The sequence below is a fragment of the Labrus bergylta genome, chromosome 6 (assembly GCF_963930695.1).
Source record: "Labrus bergylta chromosome 6, fLabBer1.1, whole genome shotgun sequence".
NCBI lineage: Eukaryota > Metazoa > Chordata > Actinopteri > Labriformes > Labridae > Labrus > Labrus bergylta.
In genome coordinates, this window is record NC_089200.1 from 26,143,620 (window position 1) to 26,171,006 (window position 27,387).

Genomic DNA, 27,387 nt, shown 5'->3' on the forward strand with positions numbered 1-27,387 from the left:
GTTGTGTCCTTGTATACAATGATAATAAATATTATATCTATGATCTAGTGTGGGAAAGTCATTTTCTATCCACTTCTGAGAGGCTTTCATGTTGTACGGTACATTTCAGCGTCTCCTTGATTAAACAGAGACAAACTGAGCAGGTATGTGTCGCAAATAGGCAAAGCGAACCTTTCTACCTGAGGCTGTTTGTGTTTAGTGTTGACTTATCTACACTCAACTTAACTGCCGAAGAAGAAGTCGTGTATGTCACGTGACACGTTTAGCCGGGTTAAACTTCCTGTATTTAATTCAGTCTATTTTCTCTAACATTGCACCGTGAATACAACACGTCGACAGTGACATAGTTGTCTTAACGCTGCCCGAGTGACGAGTTGATCAGGAAACAAACAGGTGAGGTCAGGACACTCGTCTGCTGATGCTACATGCTCATGCTATCTGTATTTACAGTGTGACAGCTGTGACACGGAACACTTCTCTTCTTACTACATTTATTGTTTTATTGTTTTGTTTTTCAGCGTGTGCAGGTGAGCTTTCATATTAGGTGGTTGAGGTCGTACCTTCACTAAACACCTGGTCGCCATGGCTAACCTGCTGTCAATGAAATGCCTTTCCTCTCTGAAGAAATCTGGAAACATAAAACATTTAAGGTCCGCAGCTGTGAGCATCGATAAACGAAACTACAGCAGCAAACATGGAGAGTATCTGCACCAAAGTGTTGTCCCCTCGATGCATTACCAGAAGAGTTTACCCAGGTAAGAGACGACAGTGGTTTAGCATTTGTTTTTATTAATTTAAACCCTCACATTTAGTTTCATTGTGCATAGCTTCGATTAAATAAATGTAAACCACACAGAAATATGAAATGGCTGCAGGAAGGTGTTGTACAAATAAAGAAGGTGACCCATCAAGCTCTTAGATGAATGTAGGTGAAAGTGCACACTTTAATTTTTTATCAATGGCCACTAGGGGGCCGTGACAGCACCGTGCATCTCTTTTATTAGCATGGGAAACAAATGTTTACATTATCAAAGTTAAAATAAAAGTAAAACACTAAATGAAGTACGGTTAAAGCATAACACAAATTAAATATTAAAGGAACAGCTGTGTAGGTTTACAGTTTTATAGTGTGTGTGTGTGTGTGTGTGTGTGTGTGTGTGTGTGTGTGTGTGTGTGTGTATAGAGATAATTAGTGTGTGTATGCATTCATATTCACTTAAATAATTAGTGTGTTTTATCTACAGAGATTTTAAGTACAGATGATGGTGACACACAGAACCTTAGACTGTCTTGTTTGTGGCGGTTTTGAGCTCTTTTCCGGTCATCTGTATCTTTTTGTATCAGACTGAAGACTCAGTTTGTATTTCATTGTTAGGCTTCCCATTCCCAAACTGGAGGATACCATCAAGAGGTATTTAGCTGCCCAGAGGCCTCTGTTGGACGATGAGCAGTTCAAGTAAGTTTTCTGAAGTCGGAGAAAAATGTAATTGTATTGTTTATATATTGACTAATTATTTCTATAATTTTAAAAGCTTATAAGAGACTTTTTTTTATTGTGTTTCCTCAGAACAACAGAGAAACTTGCACAGGATTTCCAGCATGGGGTGGGAAAACAGATGCACGAAGAACTGGTAGCTCAGGACAAAAACAACAAGCACACAAGCTACATCTCAGGTAGGGCTGGGCGATTCATCGAGTTTTAATTTCAATCACGATGGCTTCCAACGATCATTGAAACACGATGGTCGAGGTTAAATGGTTCCTGTGCTGCATGCCGTAGATGTTTCAAAGCCTTTGTTATATTTCGGCCTCAAGAGTTCATCACCACTACCTCAGAATTATTTCTTGTTTTTCAAAGTGTTCTGAATGTGAGAGTGTTAAAAGCTGTTTAAATTTGATGAATACATGTGATTGAGATGTTGTACAATCAATGAGAAATCGGGTTTAATATTTATGATCTAAATAGTCGTGATCAACCAGCACTCATCTCTAATAAGCAACAAAGTAATTTGATCCTTATTGAATCTAGCTTCATATTTATATATATTTTTTTCCAGGACCGTGGTTTGACATGTATCTTTCTGCACGCGACTCTGTGGTGCTGAACTTCAACCCCTTCATGTCCTTCAATCCCGACCCCAAGACGGAGTACAACAACCAGCTCGTGCGAGCCACCAATATGGTGTGTTCGGCAGTGCGCTTCATGAAAACACTGCGAGCTGGAATACTGGAGCCGGAGGTTTTCCACCTTAATCCAGCAAAGAGCGACACAGACGGCTTTAAGAAGTTAATCCGCTGGGTCCCGTCTTCCCTGTCTTGGTATGGAGCGTACATGGTAAATGCGTACCCCCTGGACATGTCTCAGTACTTTCGCCTCTTCAACTCCTCACGGATTCCCAAACAGGGGCGAGATGAGCTCTTTACTGACGACAAAGGGCGTCACCTCCTCGTTATGAGGAATGGCAACATGTATGTGTTTGACATTGTGAACAGGGATGGAAATTTGGTGAGCCCCGCAGAGATCCAGTCCCATTTGAAGTACATTTTGTCCGACCCGACACCGGCAGCTGCTTTTCCTCTTGGTGTCCTAACAAGTGAGAACAGAGATGTGTGGGCGGGGCTGAGGGACAAGCTGGTATCTGCTGGAAATGCAGAGGACTTACGGGTTGTTGACAGTGCCCTCTTCTGTCTCTCTCTGGACGATGAAAGCATGAAGGACCACATTCAGATCTCCCACAACATGCTGCACGGTGACGGCTGCAACCGCTGGTACGACAAGTCCTTCAGCATCATTCTGACCAAAGATGGACAGGCAGCCATAAATTTTGAGCACTCCTGGGGCGATGGTGTAGCTGTGCTTCGCTTTCAGAACGAGATCTTCAAAGACACAACAGAGAAGCCCCTGGTTCACCCGGGCTCTGCCCCCGCTGCAGTGGATTCAGCCTCAGCTGTGCGCAGACTGCAGTTCAAGCTGGACAGTGAGCTGGAAGATGGCGTCAAGAAGGCCAAGGAGAGTTTTGATTCAGCTGTGTCAAAACTCACCATCGATGCCATGGAGTTCAAGAAAGGTGGGAAGGAACAATTAAAGAAGAGCAAGTTGAGTCCAGATGCGATAGCCCAGCTGGCTTTTCAGATGGGCTTCTTGAGGCAGTATGGACAGACAGTGGCCACATACGAGTCCTGCAGCACTGCAGCGTTCAAGCATGGCCGCACAGAAACCATCCGACCCGCCACCGTACACACAAAACAGTGTGCACATGCCTTTGTTTGTCAGCCTGGACAACACAGTGTGGAGCAACTGCGGGGCATGCTCAGCGAGTGCTCTAAATATCACGGGCAGCTCACCAAGGAAGCAGCTATGGGTGAGTAGAACTCATTACTTCACAATACATTTATTTAACCAAAAGAAAGTTTAAATTAAGTTTTTGGGTTCTGTTTCGAAACACATGCTCTGAATTAGACACCCTTTGTTTGCAGTGATTGTACTTTAATGTCCCTTCCCTGTTGTCCATTTTATAAGGTGCTTTGGTTATTTATTAACAGGAAAGCATATATCTGGAGTCAGTTATCTTGATTCATGGTTGTGAAGTGCCTCCCTAGTAGAGGTGGGGTGGGGGGGGTATCGTGATGTTTTGTGTGGCAATATTATATCGTGTCATGGCCGCCATGTATAGATATTTTTATTATACAAATAGTACATATGCTTTTTTTTTTACATTTTAACAGCTGAATGGGTTGCACTAATTCATTTTGAACAAGCTTCCTTGTTAAAAATTCAGGTTCAAGTTGGATTAGACTAAAATACTAACAGTTTAGATTGTGAGGTGCATGCAGCTTTTTACAGGGTTTGACTTTTATCACAGTGTTGGTCCGTCTGTGGGCTTGCCTCCCATTGTATAGATATAAAAAGACTGAGAATGTTCTTATTTGACCAAACAGTTCTTTATTTAGTTTAATTTTGTGGACATAAAATGCAGTTAAAAAAGTTAAATCCCAACATATTATATCGCAATTCTCAGCATGTCACAAAATGTTTAAAATCGCAATAATATCGTATCCTGACTGAAGTATCGTTATAATATCGAATCGTGGGTTCTCTGATAATTCCCACCTGCACTCCCTATTAGTAATATCAAATCCATAGCATGATCTGATGGCTAAGCCTGAATTTACTCCTAACAGCACTTTAGAAGTATAACCTCGCAATCAAATCAGAACTCCCAGATTTCTGTATCTTGAAGGTACAAAATGTTGATCATGTTATTTTGTTGTGTTCATGTGAATTGTTTAATTAAGATCAGAGAAAATGAATGTATAGCATCTTAATTATTTTACCTGCACGATGTTTAAAGAACTTAAGGAGTTTCAGTACAAAATGAAAAGAGGAAGTTATTTTAGACAAACGGCTCTGAAAAAACACAAACACGCACTGTTGTCTTTTGTACTTACCGCTTCTCTTCTCTGACCAGGTCAAGGTTTTGACCGCCACTTGTTTGCCATGCGATATCTGGCCAATTCAAAGGGTCAGGCTCTGCACAGTCTGTATGCAGACCCAGCTTACACCGCCATCAACCACAACATCCTCTCTACCAGCACCCTCACCAGTCCCGCTGTGAACCTGGGCGGCTTTGCCCCGGTGGTGCCCGACGGCTTTGGTGTCGGCTACGGTGTCCATGACGACTGGATCGGCTGCAACGTGTCCAGCTACCCAGCTCGCAACGTCCACGAGTTCCTGCAGTGTGTCCACAAGTCTCTGGAGGACATTTTCTCTGTGGTGGAGGGAAAAGCACTCAGCTAAAAAAAAAAACAAGTGTTTGAGATCACCAAAGAGGGAAAATAATATCTACAGTAGTTTTACAGAAGAGTGAAGGTGAGCGTTGCTATCCTTCTTAGCCATCAGATTGTCTTTTAACTTATCTGAGAAAGCATACAGAAAGTAAGTTGAATATTTTTTTTACACCAAAAAGAACACAAGTAGAAGCTTAGCGATATAGGATGGGATTTAAAACACATTGTTAGCAGCAGTTTGGATTTTAATGTAACTGTAAAAAAAAAATAAAGAAACAGCACGTATTGTGTTATCTAAAATAGCATTTAACATCACAAATACATCTGTGGGAGTCATGGTGCGTTCCATTTGATCTCAGAAGTCGGGAATTCAGAGCAGTCTAAAAAGTCATCAGGAACCCCCTCCTGAAGTCAGAATCCCGACTTGAAAACTGAGAACCTTCAGTTGCCTGAGTAAAAATCCAACATGGCTGCTACGTGCATCAACAGTATTTTAATCTGTACACTGTTGTTTATTGGCAACGTAGTCTTGTTTCTAGGTTAATCAAATCAATCACACTAATAATATTGTGCAAGTATCACGTACTGTGTCTTATCGCCTGGTAATAACTTGCAATACAAAGGTACTCTTGCAGGCGTCCATGTTGCTTGCCTGACTTTTTGCTAAATCACCCCTGGAACGCAGTACGCTCAGGTGTGATGTCATTCCCAGTGCCGAGATCAATGGTAAATGGAATGCACCATCAATGTAACAACCATGCCCACTCTGAAAACAATGCACAGCAGACTGAAAGAAAGTGCTGACCGCTCTCATGGAATATTCTGAGTGCTGTAAATATTTATACTGCAGTAGAGCTTTTTGAGATTTAGAGCAGGAATCATTGCAGTTCATCGAGGGGAACAGATGCTGTGCCTTATGGAAATGTGAATATTTAAATGAGCGTTTGCTGATCGTGACTTTAATAAATACTGATTGTCATCTTCATTTAAAGCCTCTTTGATGTGAATGTCTTTTGAAATAAAACTTAATTTAATTGTATTTGCTTCATTATATCGTTGTCATCAAGAAGTAAGAAAATGCCTTCATTAGATAATAAAGCTATTTTATATAAAAATCATCTTTGCAGTAGTTGTTAAACCCTGGGTGTTGATACCAGCAGAGGACAAACTTCATGAATATCTGAGACAAATGGTGTTTTTTTCACTCTTTATTTAAAATAAAAAAAACAGTTCCACCAAAAGCAAATGTACAAATGCGGTAGTCAACAACAGAAACATGAGCTAAAGTAATTAAAACAAACAGAATCCACATTTAGATGGGCTTGATCTTGAAGTGTAGGCCGATGAGACTGAAGACGAGACATTTCAGATCTTGCACCAGGTAGTAGAACACACGAAGACCTTCAGGGTCCCTGAAACAACAACGTTTTAAACAGTTAGGCCACTATCAACGCCGTCCATGTATTACTTTAGCCCAAGTTCTACACAAATACATTACTCACTTTGACTGGTTGACGTCAATCAAGGAGCCAATTTTGGAAGTTGTGAATGAAATGTGCTCATCTCCAATGACGATCTCCAGTTCCTTTAAAAAAACAATTACAATATTTCTTAAGGCTCAAATGTTTTCAGACAAACTATTCACTGCAAAGTCAATTTACTTAAGTTCAGGTGTTGACCTTAAAGTCTGAGACTTCATGTGCATGTTATAAAAATGAAGAAACAAAAATTGATAGGCATTTTTTGAGCGCAAACTTTTTTGTTGTTCTAGGAACCCTCCCCCTTTTTAGTGATTCTGCACCGCAGGAACTATGGACTATTGTAGTTCCTAGGAACCTGTTATGAGGAACCTTTTCAGCTCCTGCTTCAGAGTAGGTGCTCTCCCAGCACAATGGCGGTGTGAAGGCTGAAAAAAAAAAAAAAAGTCTCCATGTTGAGGAACTACCCACTAGGGAGTTCCCTAACACCTACTCTTCCCCATTTAACTCTTCCCCCAATCCCCAGAACTGTTCGGTCCGAAAACACCAATTAAGTCATGACATGTGGACGAATATTAAATACTTTATAACGCCACTAGCCTGAGAAGTAAAATCATAAGGTGCTGAAGGGAACTCTACAGATAAGGTAATAAATACTATATGAAATTAAAACAAGAAAGACAACAGATTAAAAAGGCAGTATCTTCTACTCAGTGTTAATAAACGGGGTCACAAACCTGTCTGCCAACACGGTCAGGAGGCGGCCACAGTGCATCGTCTTCCTTTGTGATCTCACTGTCGTCAATGATCCTCTTCAGCTCCTCCATCACACTCTTGTGTACGTAAGCCTACGTTAGTACAGACGAGAAGGAGGAAAACTGGTTACACTTTGTGAATGTGAGGAGAAGAAGCACACTTTACTTCACAGACAGGAAGTGAGAACTGGTTCATTTATACTGCTTCTTTTAAACTCAAGGTTGTGTTGTAATGAAGAATTAATCTCACTACTCTCCAATCGACACTATCAAGCCCCTGAAAGAATCACAGCGATTAAACCAACGCTAATTAAAATTCAGTATTGCATGTTGGAATCTGCAACCAAGCACAAATCTGGTTATGTTCTTCATAATTTGGATTACTGCTCTTAAACTAACGTCTTTTTTCTTCCTCTTTTCATTTTTTAAGACAGCTACGGTCTTTTAACAATCGTATCTGTGCACCTTTTATCACACTGTTGTTGTTGCTGCCAGTGCCTTGTTCTTTGGTGTGGTGTACTCACACAGCAGGCAAAAGCAGATTAGACGCATTAGTAAGATGAACAACCTTTGAGAAATCCTGCACACCCACTACTACACACCCTTGAGATGATACAACAGAGCACATTAAGTCTCAGGTGGATCACCCTGAGGTGCAGGACTGAACGTTACAGGAAGTCCTTTCTCTTAGCTACCAATGTGTTTTTTTAATGAGGAATAAAATACCATGAATACAGCTGTGTTCAGGACAGTTGAAGCAGCACACATTTATTCATAAACACACTTGTAGGTGTAGATTTTCCTTTGTCTTCTTTATTCTTTTATCTTTACATGGATGATTTTTTTTTAAACTAACAACATTTTGCACACTTGGTATTATTTGCACGGTGAATGTTAATCACGTTTCTTAGATATCAGAAGTTATTTTCTTTAAGTTTGGTTTTGACAGTGTTTGATTCCTGCAAAGGACACAGTATCTACTTGTGCTGAGCTAAGTCTTCAAGTTTTAAATTTCAGTCACTATTTTGGCTTCTCACATTCATGAAAAGATAATCGAGATGAAATGTTTACTGTAAGCCCTCGTTTTGTCCAGAGGTGTTGTCATGTCTGGTTAATGTTAAAATGTGTTTGTTGTTATATTCAAGCAACATTGTGTTCATCATCACTACCTCAAACACATAGTTTATTTTATTCATGTTTTAAAACTTAATATTATTTAAAATGGTTTCTCAATTATTTATTATCATCTTTTTCTTTGTTTGCGTTGTTGAAGTGTTGAGTGTTTGAGTTTGATAAATACATGTGGTGCAAATGTTGTGAAATCAGAGTAATCGTGTTTAATAATCCTGATCTTTATATCAATATAACAATCGTGATTATAATTGTTTCTATAATCCAGCAGCCCTGATATCTCTCCACCAAACAACATGGACCTCCACTGACTACCTTTTAGAGGAAACAAACACATCAGAAAACATATAAATATAAATATATATATTTTAACTTCTTACCTCTTTTCTAATCATGACGTCATTCTTGTAGTTGCTGTTATTCGCATACCTCAGTTTACCTGAAAGAAATCATTCAATCTGTATCAGAAATGTGAAACAATGCTGGAGCGAAACACATGAGTTCACTCGTCTCCACACATGGTTCAATCAGGTTAACACGGTGAAGCATAATACATCCATACGCTTTAACTTAGTGTGTATAAAGTACCATTAACTTCCTCTGAGTAGCAATTTTTATTTTATTTTATTAATGCATTGTAAATCAGATGTTTCGTATTTGGCGCTAGTAACTCTTTTTGCGGCCTAGCCTCTGCCGGGTGGCTAATGTTAGCTTGCTTAGCTCAAACGCATGAAACAACCTACACGTCCGGGTTACCGCCAAACTAGACTCACCATCTGGTCTGAATTCAAATTCCAGGAACTCGTGTCCAAACTTTCCCTTGTGTCCGACATAATATCTCAAATAAAAGTCACTTGTGGACATCTTTACTTCCCAGAAAATACCTCTTTCTGGTCAAGTTTTCGGGACAAAACTGAGCTAACAAGAGCAGCTAAGATCCTCGATGACCGTGTGCGCATGCGTACAAGGCATCTAAGACCCGAGGCATCGGTGCCCTGAGTTTTGTCTTTCAGGAAGTACTGTGCGCAGGAGTACTAGGGTTAGGGCATAGACTGTAAATAGGGTCACATTACGGGTGAAAAAAAATCTGCGTGTGGCACTCCCAGCAGAGGATAAAACGGCCTCTGTTATAAACTATTTAAAGTCTATGGTTATAAACAGTGACAATGTAAGACTCTATTTTTAATTTAGTTTACCTAAAAAATGGACATTTTGTATATGCACATCAAATTCCCCTGCTTGACTTCAAGGAGTAGGGATAGGGATTGTTATAAAATTTACATTAGCCACAAAAGAGGAGCAGATTTGACCATTTCAACCAGTCAACAGACTACAGAGGGAGAAATCTACATAGTGATGCATTTTGAGGGAACTATTCCTTATAAAGCGGTGTTGTTGGAATTGCGTTACAAAGCAATGCACTGGTGTAGGCCTACTACCTCTGAATGTTTTTTGCCTGTAACAAACTACATAATGCATTGGTTTTTGCAATACAAGTATCAATTATTATTTAGAAGTGGGTATACTGTACCTTTTGTGGAGACTGAAAAATAAGTGGGTATACTCTGTATACCTGCATATATCCTGCACTACACCACTACTGACTGATTACTTTTGTTTTTCAAAATAACATTGTGTCTCTTGGGCAAACATCCATTCCAAGTAATATGTCTCTGACTAACTAATATATCTGTCAAAAATGTAGCGTATGCATTATTTTTTTTAATTTAGCCTATTAAGTTATCTGGTTTTGGTATGATTATTAACCTTTTAGCCCCTGTTATTGTTCATCTTTAATATTTATCGTTTCTTAAATCACCTGTTTGTGTCGGGGTAAAAAGCTGCCCACGTCTGTATATTACAAAAATAAAACGCAGTCTCAGAAAGATTTGTGCCTGAACACCTCTACCCAGGGAATTATGAACACGACGATTAAGTCGCATATTATTGACGTCATCCCTGCCCGCAGCAAGCACTAGTAGTTCTGACTGTACTGCACACGTGTGGTGGTTATAAAGTTTTACGCATGGCAGGATCATTTTCTCAGGAGCTCGAGGATTTGTTGAATCCTTTGCCCAAATTTGCCGACCCCGAGGATGACCAGGACGAGGCCACCAAAGCCAAAGTGGTAGAACAATTCAACGAGGACGAAGACGACGAAGATGGGGTCGGCCACAGCGCCCTGCGGAAGCACAACACATCCCTGCTCTCAGAAACAGACCGTCGGTATGTGGGGAAGAAAATCTCTCGTAAACAGCTGCTTATGGATATTGATGGATCTGGTGAGGAGGAGGATGAAGAGGAGGAGGATGGCAGGCTAAAAGAGCAGGAAGAAAATGAATCTATGGGCGATGAAGAGGCAGAGGAGGAGGAAGAAGATGATGAGGAAGGTTTGGTGGACAGTGATGCACACATGAGCTTTCCTCAGGGAGTGGACTTCCACAAACTGACAGAGGGCATGGATGACCTCGGAGTTAGTGAGGAAGACGATGAGAGCGGAGGTGAAACAGAAGGCAGTGATGAAGTTGAAGGCTCAGAAGACGATGATGATGATGATGATGATGATGATGATGAAGACGGCGAGGGAGTCGTCCGCACCTTCTCCCAGGACAAAGTGGACGAGGAGGTCGAGAAAGGAAAGGCTGTGAAGAACCAGCTGGCCCTGTGGGACCATCTGCTCGAAGGTCGGATCAAGATCCAGAAAGCTCTGGTGACCGCCAACCAGCTTCCCCAGCCGGAGACTCTCCCAGAGTTCAAGAGCAGGGGCGGAGCTGAGCTCGCCGGGGAGCTGAAGAACGCCCACAAAGCTTTGAAGGCTCTTCAGAGGTCCCTGCTGGAGCTGCATGATGACCTGCTGCACCAGAACACAGACACCCGGAGCATCGCGGTGGGGAAGACGGGAGCTCAAGGTGACGACGACGAGGAGATACACAGTGAGGAAGATGAGGAGGAAGAGGGGTCATCTCGGGATAGTGGAGCACCTAAACGTAAACTTGAGATGGCAGAGTATCCAGACTTCATGGCCAAGCGTTTCGCTGCTTTCCAGCCTTACCGTAACGCCACGCTGCAGAAGTGGCACGACAAAACCAGATTGACGATGGGCAAAAGCAGCAAGGGGTTCGGGGCGTTTGACAGAAACATACTGACACAGGTGGAGCAGGTGCTGATGGACAACGAGAGGCTGGTGAGGCGGACTCAGACCCGCCGCTCTGAATACAGAGTCCTGGGGAAAAAAGAGGCCTCGGCTCTCTCGTCTGAGACGGTGTTTAACGAAGACGGGGAAGAGGCGGGACAGCAGCTGAAAGCAAACACGCATCTAAAAGATCTGGATGAAGACATATTCGATGATGACGATTTCTACCACCAGCTGCTAAGAGATCTGATCGAGCGCAGGACCAGTGCCGCGGACCCCAATGACCAAGTGGCCATGGGCAGACAGTGGCTGGCCATCCAGAAATTACGCAGCAAGATAAAGAAGAAGGTGGACACTAAAGCCAGCAAGGGGCGTAAAGTCAGATTCCACATCCACAGTAAACTGGTCAATTTCATGGCTCCTATGGATCACAGCTCCATGAGTGACGAGGCACGCAGCGAACTGTATCGCGGCCTCTTCGGTCACAACTCCACAGCCAGGGAATGAGGTGACGTAAATGACAGGACAACAACAAATCAGTGCCTTTCTTTTTTCTTTGTTCGCTGACGCGGGGGATAATGCAGAGCAGCATTACGGGTCAGGACTTAAGACGAGGCCTGCTGTCAGTATGGTGCTGTGACATGGCAGAATATAAACTCATTGGGCTCACACAGTTGTTAAAAAATACCTCTGTAATGGGATTTCAGCATGTGTGTTGAGTATGTGTGTATGTGACCAATTTGTAAAGAAATATGCAATATGAGTGTTTCCACCCAAACAAATCTCTTGAGTGTTAAATGGAAGAAGTACAATAAATGGAAACGTTTGGTCTTGTCACAAAAACTCATGAATCAAGTGAAGTTTTACATCAAAGTGTAAAGTTTTTTTTTTATATATAAAGTTGATTGTATAACATAATATACAGTAGTTATCTTTACAGGTAAGGATTTTGCATTTTAGTATGCAACAACTGTGATTCCTTAATTACTTTATGCTAAGAGGAAAAAATCAATACTGGCACATTAAGGCAGTTAATATTTTGTTTTTGACTGCTAATGAAACCTGACATTAAATTAATTCACAAAAATAAGTGAGAGTTTTGTGTTTTTTATATCACTGATTGAATAGTTTCCTCCAGGAGCATAATAAAAATCAAAGATTTAATCTTTATGCATGCTTACTGAAGGTATGACTTGACTTCATTTTGAAACTTTTTCCAGTTTGAAAACCAGAAGCTGGTATGGGTTCAGGTCACTGCTTGAGATCTCATGCATGGTGGAGTCCAAAAATGTGACGGAGGTCATGAACTCCAGTCCTCTAAACGGGTCTTTTAACCCCTTCAGAAAAAACTACACCACACACTTAAAAGGAGTGGTCTTCATTTTTCTTCAGAGTTGATTTACAAACTTAATGATTACCTTATGGAATAGATAGTTTTATTTTTTAAATCAAGATTAAATGTCGGTAAACAATAGAAGATAAGCTACAACCATTAAAGAAACATTGATAACATATACAAATAAAACACTGATCATTTTAAGGAGCTGCACACGTTTTAGTGTCACACTACTGGAACACATTTTTTTAATGTTGCTATGTGGTTACCAGGTGGTCTAACCATCGTGTGGTTACTGTAGTGTATATGTCAAGACTTTTTTTTGTGAGCTCTTTCAGCGGTGCATCGATGTCAGTGCAGCAATAGTTAAAATAGCTAAGGCGTTAATTACAATAACAATTCTCTGCTGCATTCAAGTAACCAGTAAGATAAAGCACAAAACATTAGTGTTTTTGTAACTTGGCAAGATGAAGCCGTTTCAGGTGATTTCTACAGATCATTTAGCAGACTTCACGTCAGAGATTAAGTACAACACAAGCAAAGATCCAGAGAGGAGGAAGCAACCTCAAGAACTTAGAGGAAGAATGTGCAACTTTTTGATCCAGTCGTGGTCACCCTCTGCTCTCCTCCAGCAACACACCTCCAACCCCCATCTCCTCACGTCAAGCTGCAGACAAAATTGTGCTTTGCTCCAGCTGCTATTGCCTCTGACCTGCATTGTTGTGTTAGCAGGCTAATGTTAGCACACTTGAGTCAGCTCGTAGCTTCACATTGCATGTAAATTTACACTGAATGACCATGACCTTAAGTTGCTTACATGACATTCAAATAAGCAGTGAGTATGTTATTCTTCTTCTCTCGAGTCCTTGACTAAAACAGCTTTTATAAACACGACTCTGACAACAACAACACAGCCAAGCAGGAATCACACTTCTCACTCATTGTAGACAGTCGAGATGTGGATATTTACAAAGGATTTACTTGATTTCTGCTAAACGCATGTGTAAAATGTCACACATTCTTCCTTTAAGAACAGCTTTAAGTCTGGTCGGACAGACAAAGCTTAAGATTTAGGTCTAACTGAACATTGTGTTTTAAATAATCTGATCTCAACTTAACTGTAAAAACACATCGTGTTTGAGGTCAACAGATGATGTTGTAACAGAAATGTAAACTCAAGAATTCAAATCGTACCTGAGAACTTTTATCATAAGAAAACGTTTTACAGGAAGAAAAGTCCACTGAACAACATTTAAAGAACACATGGACATGGTGTATCTCAGACGTGATGACATGTTACAGCTCAATGCATTTATTACCACCAGTGTCAGTGTGAAGTTTTACTTCTTTGAAATGAAACTTGCATACATTTGTGAATATGACGATTCAAGTCTGCGGGATTCTAAAGAAAAAAAAAAACAAAAAAAAACTTTGTGGTAAATTCACAACACAAATTAATGCTCTTTATGCTACCAACATCTCACAGTAACGTCTGATTCATAAGAAATAAAAATAAATTCGAACTTTAAAGACAATTTGTCCACAGACAATACTGTTAACTCTTTGGTGATGTCATACATCACATGATTTGAGGTTGGAATCAGTTGTTTAATTTGACTCATTGGTTTTTTATTGAGTGACACGTGACAAAGCGAGAGCAGCATGACACAAATACATGTATCTCAATCCATTAAACATTACTTTAAAGTCCATATCAATGAGTCATAACAGGATTTTTAATAGAGCTTGAAAATAAAAAAAAAGACGTCATGTTGCATTGTTGAAGGAAACCAGTCAGGTTGTTGCACAGTGCACGTTCTAACATTAGTGAGGTAATGCCCTGTCATCAAACAGCACACTGCTTCTAAGCTTTTATTGTACCGTTAAAGGCTGTCAAGTGATCGCATGTCTTCCAAACTACTTTACAGTACAGGTGCAGAGCTGTGGTAAAGGCAAGCAGTAGTTTAAATCAAATAACAAGTTAGCCCCTTAGTTTTTCTCTCCCTTTAACCTCATTCACAATGTAGAGAGAAAAATCAAACTGAAGACGTCTGTTTTAAACCGGCTCCACAAGCGAACAGATTCCCTTCATGTTCATTACCTCCGTCCAAACACAACCATGTCAAAAGATGGTCTTTTCACTTCTTAGCAAGAACCCCCAACTCGGTGAAGAACTCTTCACACGTATAGATGAGCCCTCCTTCAGAACCTGAGCTCAGTGGGGCCGGCTGCTGGACTCCATGTTTTGCGGCTTCTTTGTTGTTCCGTAACTGTTGAACCAACCGTTCAGCCGTTTGGTCAGACCTCCGTTTAGAATATCCTGGATGTGTTGGACTATGAGATTTATGGCAACTGTAACGAGAAACAAAGACGCCTTGTGGTCAGCGTTTACCCCAGTTTAGAGTTATTTACATGGAGCTTCAGGCTCTAGTAGACTTATAAGGAACTGCAGTTTTATGGAATTTTTGGCTTTAGCTTCGTTTAAAAAAAAAAAAAACCTTCCGGGTTTTTTCCGTATTAATACTGCCCTAGCAACAGCTTTGTAGATATGCCAATCTACCAATTTGTTCCAGACTGAAACATCTCAACAGGTACGCAGTTTGCTGTGGAAAGTTGAAATGTTGTAACAACAGCAAAAAACAGCGTTGATGCTACGCAGAAGACTTACGAAGTTATATTTGAGCAAAAAGTTGATGTGCAATACGTGAATTAATAAAAATTATGTTATCATTAACAAAATATATTTTGCCCCCTATGTGATTTTGTGTTGTTCCGACTTGAGCAGGTGTTCATGTGCATTTTACAACTCGGAAACTTGTTTTTCCGTTGTGTCCGACACCACATGAATGCAGTGTTCAAAATCTCCTCATTTACATTTAATCTGTTATTTGACAAATACCTGCAATAATACTGACTAACCTATTAGACAGAGCTGTAGTTCCTTCATGTTAGAGAGCATCCTTACATGATAAACTATAATGATGACAATGATCAACATGGATTGTAAGCATTACAGCATTTTAGTGTTAGTATTTACCTTAAAGAAACAGTCTTTATCTACTTCCTCTCAGTTAACAGAGCAGAAGGCTTTAATATAGTTGGAGTATCAACTCAAGTTTTTCTTTTGACCTTCACTTTTTTAATCAACAAAGCCGTCTCTCAGGGTCTGTTTTTTTCCTCCGCTTTAAGAGCTCGATTCCCAGATCTGAGGTCAACAATAAACACAGCTGTGTCCTTTGGGATATCTCTGTTTTGACGAGTGTCTGCAATAGTCTCCATTGGGAGAGGTACAAAAGTTAAAAAAATACTCACCAAGGTTGTCAACTCCTCTTGGTATGATAACATCAGCATATTTCTTTGTCTTTAAAGGGTCGATAAAAGAGTCAAAGGTTTGACTATGAGTCAACACTCAAAACACACAACAGTGCACAGTTAACATGTGTTACATACGTGTAGAGTAGCACTTACAGGCAGACAGAACTCCTCAAATGCAGGCTTGACAAAAGTGATGTACTGTGCAAGAACACTTTCCAGGTCCCGTCCACGTTCACTTATATCACGCAGCACTGTGGGGACAACGGGACAGGAAGCCCAAAAGAGAACATTTTTGAGACTGTCAAGCTGAAAAGATTGATACCACCTGTATATCTTAACATAAGCTAAATCTAGTTGGTTTAAAGGTCACATATTATGCAAAATGCACTTTAACATGTTTTTCTAACATCAATATGTGTCCCTAGTATGTCTACAAACCCCCCAATTATGAGAAAATTCCATCCTCTCCGTCTTTTACCTAATCCACTTTTCAGAAATGTTTGCTCAAACAGGCCGATTGGAGATTTTCCCTTTGTGACATCACAAAGGGCAGTAACCCCTCCCCCGGCAAGGTGTTTGTTCCGCCCTCTCACCGTAAACAACAGGGCATGGAGCGAGAAATCCCAAATCACATCCCCTTCTAGAGGGGAGTGGCCAAACATAGCTCATTAACATTTAAAGCTACAGACACAGAAACAGCCTGTTCTGAGCAGGGCTGAAATAGAGGGGTTTATAGACATGATAAGACTGAGACTTATTTAAACTGGTTAAAAATTAAGATAATGTGTGACCTTTAATCTACAGAACTAAGGTAAAGATGCTTGCTACACAGAAGTATTCTTTTACCCAGTAGTATAGTACAATGTGTTGTTTTATGTACCTTTTCATAAAACAATATAACGTGTTTTATGATGAGTTTTATTGTATTGTGGCAAAGCCAGAGGGAATTTTCCCCACAGCTGCTGGCAGTAGCTTCATATTTACTAAACATAAGAGAATAGTATATCTTCTTATCCATTTCTGAGCAACAAAGTTAATGAAATAATTTGGACTCTTTGGATGTTTCAGTGTTGTCTGTCCTGTGTGTTAAAATAAATCAAGGTATTTGAGTGGTCATGCTTGGATTACTTTACCTCTTCTTGATAGACGTGTATCTGCGTCTGTGTCTACAAAGAGCTTCATTTGGAAAAGGTCTCGGATCTCCTGAGAATAAAACATCAGGATGCCCTCGAACAGCACCACATCAGCAGGGTACACAGTCACTGCGTCCTCCTTCCTGCCACACGAAATATTGAAGAAAAAAACAGAACACATGGAATATGTCACATTTGTGGAAAAAAGCAGCCGTATCGGTAAAAGTTGATAATAACGGCAACCTAAATGATGATAAACTAGAGTCAGAAAAGGTGGGTGACACTCCCACAGCTAGGTGTTTGTTCTGCCCTCTGAGTCTGCCTCCTCACCCTAAACAGTAGGGCATGGAGCGAGAAAGCCCGAGCCACCTAAACACTTCTAGGGGCAGCTCATTTTCATTTAAAGCTACAGACACAGAAACAGCCTGTTCTGAGCAGGGCTGAAATAGAGGGGTTTATAGACAAGATCAAATACAGGATCAGAGTGGATTTAGAACAAGAAACTTCACACACATGTTTTGGGGACCTATAAGTCTTTATCATTTAGTTGTAATGTTACTGCTGTGTTGAGATGCATTAGAGATGTCTGTCTAATGCTTGTGCTGAAAAAATTGCAAATGAACACATCTTGGTTTTTTTTTTTTCTGTACAGACTTGATAAGACACACTCACCTGGAATGGGACACAAAGTCATACACAGGGATGTGCACCGTTTTCCCCTCCTTGATGTGCCACAAAGTTGTGATTATGAGGTCGTTGTCAAATGCATCTGTATTGACAGAAATGGAAAAAAACAAGTAATTTATTTAGCAGGATGAAACATCTGTAAGCGAACTGGCTGGACTCGCATCTGAATAAACAAGGTTAAAGTTCCCCAGAAGGACACACAGCTGTTTAAGAACTGTCGACTTTTATCTTTCGATTACACACATACCTGGGTGGTCGAAGTTGAACTGGCCCTTGAGGGCCTTGGCCTTTTGCTCGGGGGTGAGGACCCTGTAGAAGCTGTCCTGGCTGAGGATGGCCACTTGCCGCTGGTGGTGGTCGATCTCATTCTGCCCCAGCAGCTCCATGATCTTGCTGCACACAGACGACTAGAAGAACAAAACGAAGGGTGTGATGCAAACAAGGTCAGTTTTGATTTCTGTGTGGCATTAAAATGTAACTTCATGTTATTAGAAATATTTACTTAAAAGCTGTATTTCACATTTGCACCTGGCAGATCACGCCCGCGCGCGCACGCGCGCGGGAGGAGGAGGACAGGTGTTAGAGCAGTTACTCCTATAGATAACATGAGCCATAATAGCAGGAAGTCAAACCCACAAACTACTTTCTGCTGAACCACAACCCTGAGCTCTGACGAGTGAAGCTCCTTCAAAACCGACATACTGTCACCTAAATAAACCGACATCACATGAAGGGTTACATAGATAATAAATACATGGACACATTTAACTACTTTTCAGGTTTACACTGTTACAGTGTTCAAAGTGTCCCACACTGAAGCCTCAAGAAAAGAATACAACACTCCCTCCACTATCAAATAACCTTTAAACAGGTTGTCACATATTAAGAAGAATGAAAGCTCTTCATTTTGCCTTGGCGTGTTTAATCTTGGATTCAGAGCAACTGTGCAACAAAACGTGAGAAAGTGAAACCTTTTCTGATCTCTAAGAGAGAGAGAGAGAGAGGACAGCAGAGAGAGAGAGAGAGTGACCTTTGAAACCCTTCACCATGTTGGATGCATAATAGAGAATGTAATAATGTGTAGTGGCTTATGTCACTGAGGACATCATTGAAATGCCAATGAGCTAACAAGCCTGTGAAGTGATTAAGAGGTGTGTACACAAGCAGTCGTCCAGCAGAAGAAGAATCCTGGATGGTATCAGCTGATCCACCACAAACATCATCATGTTGAGAAGCTAATAATGAAAGTCTTCCTGTTGATACCCAGCTTTTTTTTTTAATGAAGAGGAGGACTATAAATAAATGTTAACTATAATTTAAGAGGGGTTTATGCGCGTGCCCCATGTACAGAGGCTATAATCCTCCAAGCGGGCAGCCCGGGTTCAAATCCGACCTGTGGCTGGTCCCTCATGTCATTCACTACTCTCTCTCTCTCTCTCTCTCTTCCTAATTTCTGACTCTATCCACTGTCCTGGCTCTACAGTAAAAGGCACAAAAAGCCCACATGTAAAAAAAAAAAAAAAAAAAGAGTCATGTATGTTTGGAACATGTAAAGCGTGAACCAACTTAAAATACAAATGTGTTTCAGTTCTGGGAGTCAAACTATGGAAAAGTCTTAGTGATGAGTTGAACTTTCTCATTGTAGTGGAAACTTTTTTTTAACTAATTAATTTTTTAATTAGTTTTTTAGAATTATTCAGAATTATCTTTTTTGTTTTTTTAGAGATAGGACAGTGGATTGAGTCGATAAAGGCAGAAAGACAGAGAGAGCGTGGGGAACGACATGAAGGAAAGGAGCCAAAGCTTTGACCTGAACCCAGGCCGTCCGCCTGGAGGCCCATGCCTCCGCACATAGGGAGCACGCACCAACAGCTAGGCCACCGGCGCCCCTGAATTAAGAAATAATACAGAATAAATCTGCTTTTGTTATTTCCATTTTGGTATTGTTGATGCTCTAGGTTTTACTGAGGGATGTTTAGGATAGGCAGAAATAAGCCATTGGGCTGCTGCCTATTCCTTTTCGGGTCATTGATTGCTTGAATGTTATTGTGGGAAATGGATCTGTGTGTAAACATCTAAAATGGTGTTCATTTGTATCTTTAAGTGAAATATTCACTGTTCTAATTTCATGAATGGTCTAAATAAAAATACACATTCATTCAAAGTGAATAAAAAATCATCACGATTGATAAATTTGACATTCTAAAGCAGTGGTTCTCAACTAGTGGGTCGAGACCCAAAAGTGGGTCTCAGAGCTGTTTTCAGTGGGTCGCAAATGTGCGCCTGGAAGAAAAAATGTGACTAAAAGTAAATCAATGGATTATTTGTAGGCCTAAAGTGTGTCGTCTCTTCACAAAGGCTTTACAAAAGAGCAAGTAAAAGACCTTACTCATTGTTAAGAAAAATGGGATATATGGGGAGATGGGAAAAGATGCAGGAAGGATTTCTTCTTTGTATTCCTCGCCTTCCTGTCGTCCACACGTTGAGGTGGAGGTAGGAGCAGGCCGTGCATGAATGAGGACGGCGGTGGTTGTGGGGACTCCACAGTCCGGTGGTGGTGGCTGGGAGTCAGGGATGTCTGGTGGTAGTAGACTAGTGCTTTATATGTTTGTTTTCATCTGTCCCTTTGTTCTGTCACATGTTTTGTAGGTCTAAACTGCACAATTTTTCATTCAATAAATTTGGTTGGTAAAAATAAAATTAAAAATGTGGGTGGTGAGTCCTGAGGCTAGACCAGTTGAGAAAAACTGGTCTTTCTGTTCTTCAGACAGCATTGTAGCCTGACATAATGTTGATCAAACACATGTGGGGAGTTCGTTTATCTTCGAAGTCTAGGAATATTCAGCTTTTCTTCACTTTCCCCCCTCATGAGCTGTATCAGGCAGACGATGCGCAGCTGATGGTGATTATCTGAAACCTCACTTGTCTTATTCCCTTGATTTGCCTTAAATGTGAAACGTCCCGGATGGCTCACGTCTGATTTCCGCTGTCTGCGTAACACTGACCTACTTAAACAAACATCTCAGAAAAGGCACATTGAAAACAATGGTCATGATATAGGCTACTGATGTGACATGCAGAGGGACGAACCATTGGAAACAAAACAATGAAACGGACCGATCAGATTGAAATATAATGATGAATAAACTGCGGCTATTACAGAGGAAAAAAAGGACCAGTCATCACTGAATGACCTAAGAATAAATTCTATCAACGCATCAGTGCCCGGTGTTACTTGACACATTGCACAATTTGCAACAAAACACAATAACAGCTTACTAGAAAGATGTTTAAATATGATAAACACCAACCTTGCCGCTTGCTGTCCCCCCAGCCACGCCAATAAGAAAGGGCTGCCGTTTATAGCTCTCATTTCTGGCTTGGTCACCTGGCTTCGTCTCGCTGTCGCCGGTCATGCTTCATCTGCAGAGAGATGCGGCCCTGAGGTGCTTGAGCTCCGCGTGCGCTCCTCCCATTTGACGATGATGATGATATCGATGATGATGATGATGATGATGATGATGATGATGATGAGGCTGGCACGGACCCGGTGGTGTTGACGGATGCAGTGATGCTTATTATTGTGTGTTGTGGGCTTATCATTTCAAACCAAGTCATTACATCAACTCAGCTCCCTTTTCGTCTTATTGTAATTTATACTCTCATGGCCACAGGAAACTACAAAGGAAAACTTCAAATTTCAGGATTTTTTATTCTATTGTTTTGGCTGCAACTTGAAGGTCGTGATCTTTATGTGATAGCGATGAGTTGTAGCCATAGCTATTTATAATAACAAAATCTTTATGGTAATTTCATTGTATTAAAAGCGGATAGAGCTAATTAGCCTATAGGCCTATAAGTTGTATGGTAGTCGATGTTATTTTTTATTTATTTGTATCCCCATTATAATGCACATGCACTTTCTTAATAGTTTATATTTTTCAATACTCTGCTCAAAACATTATTGGTTCTTAACTGGTTTGTTTTTAACCATTTGTTTCTCCCCCATCTATGCTGAGTATAGACTAGGCCTATATTATGGAAGTGACAATACATTGAGTATTGAATGCCCTTACAACGAGGGCAAAAAGTCAAAAACATTGGAAAAATGTAATGTAATCCAATAAGCACCATCTCTGGATTCAGCAATAGAAGATTTACATTTCAGAATAAACTCAGCTGAGACTATTTGTCATTATTGTAAAAAAAAAAAGAAGTTGTTCTTGATATGTTTGATCCCCGAAATGGAAGTATGCATATTAATTTCCACAGCTGGATCCAAATATCCAGTTAATGGTAAAACACGTTTACAGGTTTATGGATTATATTGGAGAAGAAATGTACAAATAAGTTTACTAGAGGCGTTCTCACTTTTGAGCTCTTTGCAGTTTTTAATTGAAAAGAAAACATTTATACAAAGTACATTCTGACGAAAATATTTCAAGAATTAGTGCTGAATACCTCACTCTCCCCATTTCATCAAAAAAAAGAAACACAGTTTAAAACAATATTATATTGTGTTTGATTATATTTACCTATGTAATGAATTTCTAAGAGAAATATTTGATATCGAAAAAAATAATTGTATGCTCTGTGAAACACTGAAACGTGTATTTTATGATTTTGCATTCACACAAAAAATTGTTCAGGTTCTAAATTTCTAAATTGGATATCTGAAAAAGACTTAATGAAACTTCTGTAATCAAATGGAAAGTGCTGAGCATGTCATCTGTATCTGCTCCAAGTATAAAAATGAAAGACAGTTAGGCTATCAAAAAGACAATCTTGATCTAAAAATAACTTTCACAAATAATTCGGTAAAATCAGCCTTAACCCATATTTACACTAAACAATAAGGGAACACTGAAGGACTAATACAACAGTAGGTGGCGATAATGCTCTGCCTGGTATCGTCGCCTTTGAAAGCAGTAGACGAAGAAGAAGATAAAAGAACCGGAAGTACTTTTTCACATGCTTGACCCCCTCTAATGCTGACTAGCTCTATGAGGCTAAGCTGTGATATGTGCTCAGGGTGGTCTCACCTCGAACAATAAATACACGTATTCTGTTGTCGTTCACAAATATTACGGGACAGTAGAGAACAACATGACCACCATGTTTGCCGACACAATTCTGATCGTGTTCATCTCGGTGTGTACGGCGCTGTTAGCCGAAGGTGAGTGAGGAACACCTGACAGCTCGAGCCAACAGCGCTTCAGTCTGTTCAGGAAATGCACACGACACGAAATGTTTTCTTTTTTACAATTATCTCTGTAACATAGATGGAGGACATTGTCAACATGTTTTAAATTAAGTGATATAAAATGTGGGAGATCTTGTGTGAGTTTACCGACCAAATTAGCAAACCAAGCTAATCCCTGCGGTCTTATTTTATTCATTCATTCATTCATTCATTCATTCATTCATTCATTCATTCATTCATTTATTTATTACTATGTGGTCAACATTGTTCATGCATGCGTTATGTTCGAGGCAAAGATAAATAAAACGTCCTGCTCCACTTTCATAAGAAGCATGCTAAAACACATCTTACAACAAAGCTGCAAAATATCCTTTTTTTATTATATTTATTTTACAATCAATCAATTAAAATTAAGTTAAGACAGATTCATCTGTTATTGTAATTTGTAGACACGTTTATATGACTTTCTAGAGTGACAAAAATCATTTTCTGCCCATTTATTGTCATCCTGTTGACTTCACATCTTTTACTTCATGTTTGAAATTGTATTTGCTTTATAGCTTTAACAGCTCTTTGAGACATGCCTGTTCTTCCTTTCTTTTTACTTTGTTTTTGCATTCATTTTATTTTTGTAGACTCACCTCTGTTTGTTCTGACTGTTGATGTTTGTTCTGTTATTGTCCTGAGTTTATGCCTTTGTTTTGTCTGTCAAAGCACTTTGTAAACATCTCTTTTCAAAGGTGCTAGTGCTATAAATAAAAGTGGCTATTATTATTAATTATTATTTGTTTAATGTATGGTTTAGTTGTTTTGTAGCTCGATTATACATCAAGGTGCAGTGGAAATTATAAGAATTCAGATGCTTGCAGAAATATTTTTGATGCTAGAAAATCCATGTCCCATTTGTGTTGATGTCATATTTTATTTTGATTCTTAAATATCATTGAACATAAGATAAATTATTGAACACAGTTTAGTGTCAAAACAAATGACAGAAAAAGTGAAACACATGCTGAATGATCTTTACAGTTTAAAGATTATCTTTGGGTTAGGGTTTGGGTTACTGCAATCCAAAAGAGAGATTTTGATCCATATCCATGTCCATATTATGTTATTGTGTATTGTAATAGTAAGAAACAGTAATCCTGATCGGCACATTGAATATGTTGGGCTAAATGGTAGACTGCATAGACTCTTTACAAACTTCTTCTTCTTCTGTTTTCTCTGCAGGGATTACCTGGGTGTTAGTGTATCGCACTGAGAAGTACAAGAGGCTAAAGGCTGAAGTGGAAAAACAAAGCAAAAAACGTAAGTGACTCTCTGACATCAACTTCACGCTGCTGTAACGTTTGCATTCTTTGTTTTTCTTCTAACTGATTCATGTCTTGTGTGGCGCTCGTTCATTAGTGGAGAAGAAAAAGGAAACCATCACAGAGTCTGCAGGACGTCAACAGAAGAAGAAAATTGGTAAGAAGAACCCAGTAAATGCATCTGACTGGTTTGTTTCGAGTGAACATTGTTAAAGTAGACGAGAGAAAAAGACCTCGGCATGATCCTGTCAGTATCTTTGAGTTTTTGTACTTTTGTGTCTTTTACAGAAAGACAAGAAGAGAAACTGAAGAACAACAACAGAGACTTGTCCATGGTAAGAGACCGTCTGTTTACAGTGAATATGTCATTTTCTAAGCTTAGAGTTCAATCCTATTTATTAACTAGAGATGTACCCATCCACTTTTCTTCAGTTCCAATCTGATATTTTCACATCACAACTAATAGTGTTATTGTTGTTGTTGTTGTTGTTGTTGTTGTTGTATATGTTAGTCTACACAAAGCTGTAGTAAACCCTGTATTGTGCTGGCTCCACATACAAACAGGAAGCAGCAACAGCTGTCAGGTTTTTCAAATTAAATGTTTTAATCTGAAGTGTAAGAATTGTACTTTTTAACATAATGAGCTGTTCCATCTCGTCTGAACGTCGTCACGGAGACGATTTGTGGACACTTCTTACAGTTGAGTCTTAACGTCTTCAAAGTGAGACTGTACAACTGAGAATATGTGAAGTGCCAAACTGTATTTGACGTGGATCAGAGCCGTCACTCCGATATCCGATCCGTAAATTACTTCAATATCTGACCCGATGCCGATATAAGATCAGATCGGTCCTTTCTCTAAAAGTTAAAGACATCATTTCAGGGATTGTGGTTGTGTCACTATCTCCCAATTTGTGTTTAGAATAAATATTCTATAAAAACAAACAAATGAGCATTCTTTTAAACTGTGTGTTTGTGTGTAGGTGCGCATGAAGTCTATGTTTGCTATTGGCTTCTGCTTCACCGCGTTGATGGGCATGTTCAACTCCATGTAAGTACCACATGTTTTTATTGACCTGTTTTTTGAATGTTTTTATCACGTGAAACGAGAGAAAAGTTCATATAATGATGACTTGTAGTCTGATCTGATGCTGAGTAATAAGGGATTGTTGTGTTTTTACTTCATATTTGTAGAGAAATGTGTCTGTGACTTCTTCTTTTCCGTTGCTTTGAACACGCTCGGGAGCTCACACCTCTGTCTGACCTTTCTCTTCATTCAGCTTCGATGGAAGAGTGGTGGCTAAATTGCCTTTCGTGCCGCTTTCCTACATCCAGGGACTGTCGCATCGCAACCTGCTGGGCGAGGATTTCACCGACTGCTCCTTCATCTTCCTCTACATCCTCTGTACCATGTCCATCAGACAGGTAACTAATGCACTTTAGTGACTTTGGACACAGGGAGGGATGCTGCTCTTTTTAACTTTTTATCTCTGGACACAACATATCTTGAGGGGAAACGTTTTATTCTCTCTGCAGGAAGCAATGGACCAATGTACAAAGAGAGTTAGCATGCGTACTTAACAAACTAACATGTCAGCATTAAGCTCCAATTTCTAAAGTATGTGATCAACACTCTGATGGTGTAAATCGCTGTCTTAATGCAGCTGATGTGATTTGGGTAGAAGCCTGATGTTTTCTTTGGCACACTCTGGAGCTAACAAAGAAAGGACTAAAAGTGAAGTTGGCTTTTTAGTTTCCTCATCAGCAGTGTTTTCTGATGTGTCAGGAGTTTTTAAAGCCTTAAGGCATTTGCACAGTCTGTTTTTTTTTTTTCTAAATGCGTCTTTTGGATCCGTAATCCGAAAAACAAGACATTGTACAGACACCTTGCTCACTGAGTCTGCTGCGTTTATTTTTCTATTAATTGAGAACATTTGCAGTATGAGTCACACAGAGTGATCAAACAGTTCAGATGATTTAGTGGTTCCTTGACTAAATAAAACATGAACCCTCTGACCTCTGACTGTTTGTCTGATGCTTTATCTTTCCTCCAGAACATCCAGAAGATGCTCGGTCTCGCTCCCTCCAGAGCTGCAACCAAACAGGCCGGAGGCTTCCTGGGACCTCCTCCTCAGGCAGCCAAGTTTTCCTAATCATCAGGAAGGATCCTCTGAGATGTCGCTGCGATCTGCCTGTGAGTCGTCACAGCTCCTCTCATCAGAGCACAGACAGACAGACAGACAGACAGACCTGCTTCTGCAGCACTGGAGCAATCGTATTCTCTGTTGCAGCTAACGTATCCTAACCCTCTGGATCATTATTCATGCTCTGTTTATTTAACTTTATAAAATGTGTCTCGTTTAGAAATTAGAAGAAGAAAATGTGTTCTTAGTGTTGTTGATTTCCAAAGGATACAAACGTTGACCTAGTTTTAGGTATTTTAACTCTCAATTGGCACTGTAACATCTGATCTGTTCATCAGTATTATTGTACCTCATTGTCTTCTTTCTAACAGATGAATAAAGTTTTATGATTACACTCCAGTTGTCATGTCATGTTACTGATCCTGCATGTCCACTCTCCTTAAAGGAGATCTATTATGTAGATCTGTATTTAAATACATTTAATTTTATGATGTTGGATGTCCATACTAAACAACTACAACACTTTTTTTAAACTCAAGATACTCAGGTGTAATCCCGGACTTCGTTTCCTGATACTCTGAACGAGACCTTACCATAACTTTACAAGTCTTGTGCTGCATTCAGGTGCTCCTCAGTTTCCGAGTTGGGAAGTTGTTCTTCTGACTTCAGTGTGTATGCGTAATTTCAGATAGAAAAGTCTGAATGTTGTTACAACAAAAACAGCGTGGATGCCACGAAGAAGATGTGTGGAATGTCTGTTATAAGTTTAAGTTGAGCAAAAAGTTGATGTGCAATACGTGGATTGATTACAGTGGCTGCAAAGTTCAAACCAAACTTTCGAAGTGTGAAACACTTTTACTAAGCTTGAGACCAATTCACATTTTGAAAACATTTTCATATTTTATAAAACAAAATTACAGAAGCAAAACACTTACCAAACCAAATTTACATTTTAGAAAAAAAATGTAAAAGAA

The 27,387-nt window shown here is 39.9% G+C and overlaps 5 protein-coding genes across 5 annotated transcripts; 3 read left to right on the plus strand and 2 right to left on the minus strand.

Moving 5' to 3' along the window:
• Window positions 1-217: 217 nt before the first annotated feature.
• Window positions 218-5,827, plus strand: cpt2 (carnitine palmitoyltransferase 2). The gene is made up of 6 exons (XM_020632606.3): window positions 218-393; window positions 519-755; window positions 1,376-1,456; window positions 1,568-1,674; window positions 2,058-3,362; window positions 4,470-5,827. The coding sequence occupies exons 2-6, from the start codon at window positions 583-585 to the stop codon at window positions 4,796-4,798; spliced, it is 1,995 nt and encodes a 664-aa protein (XP_020488262.2). The 5' UTR covers window positions 218-393; window positions 519-582; the 3' UTR covers window positions 4,799-5,827.
• Window positions 5,828-5,967: 140 nt separating this feature from the next.
• On the minus strand, window positions 5,968-9,117 carry magoh (mago homolog, exon junction complex subunit). The gene is made up of 5 exons (XM_020632282.3): window positions 8,926-9,117; window positions 8,533-8,591; window positions 7,004-7,114; window positions 6,291-6,373; window positions 5,968-6,200 (listed from the first exon to the last, which is right to left on the minus strand). Exons 1-5 carry the CDS (start codon window positions 9,014-9,016, stop codon window positions 6,101-6,103), a joined length of 444 nt encoding a protein of 147 aa, XP_020487938.2. The 5' UTR covers window positions 9,017-9,117; the 3' UTR covers window positions 5,968-6,100.
• Window positions 9,118-10,095: 978 nt separating this feature from the next.
• Window positions 10,096-12,375, plus strand: aatf (apoptosis antagonizing transcription factor). The gene has a single exon (XM_020632240.3). The coding sequence runs from the start codon at window positions 10,179-10,181 to the stop codon at window positions 11,790-11,792; it is 1,614 nt and encodes a 537-aa protein (XP_020487896.1). The 5' UTR covers window positions 10,096-10,178; the 3' UTR covers window positions 11,793-12,375.
• Window positions 12,376-13,803: 1,428 nt separating this feature from the next.
• Window positions 13,804-21,240, minus strand: uck2a (uridine-cytidine kinase 2a). The gene is made up of 7 exons (XM_020630844.3): window positions 21,068-21,240; window positions 18,004-18,163; window positions 17,742-17,838; window positions 17,070-17,212; window positions 16,090-16,187; window positions 15,934-15,982; window positions 13,804-14,973 (listed from the first exon to the last, which is right to left on the minus strand). The coding sequence occupies exons 1-7, from the start codon at window positions 21,170-21,172 to the stop codon at window positions 14,837-14,839; spliced, it is 789 nt and encodes a 262-aa protein (XP_020486500.1). The 5' UTR covers window positions 21,173-21,240; the 3' UTR covers window positions 13,804-14,836.
• A 1,477-nt stretch (window positions 21,241-22,717) lies between these two features.
• Window positions 22,718-26,807, plus strand: tmco1 (transmembrane and coiled-coil domains 1). The gene is made up of 7 exons (XM_020632267.3): window positions 22,718-22,932; window positions 24,190-24,267; window positions 24,367-24,426; window positions 24,558-24,604; window positions 25,253-25,320; window positions 25,550-25,694; window positions 26,324-26,807. Exons 1-7 carry the CDS (start codon window positions 22,863-22,865, stop codon window positions 26,420-26,422), a joined length of 567 nt encoding a protein of 188 aa, XP_020487923.1. The 5' UTR covers window positions 22,718-22,862; the 3' UTR covers window positions 26,423-26,807.
• Window positions 26,808-27,387: the final 580 nt, after the last annotated feature.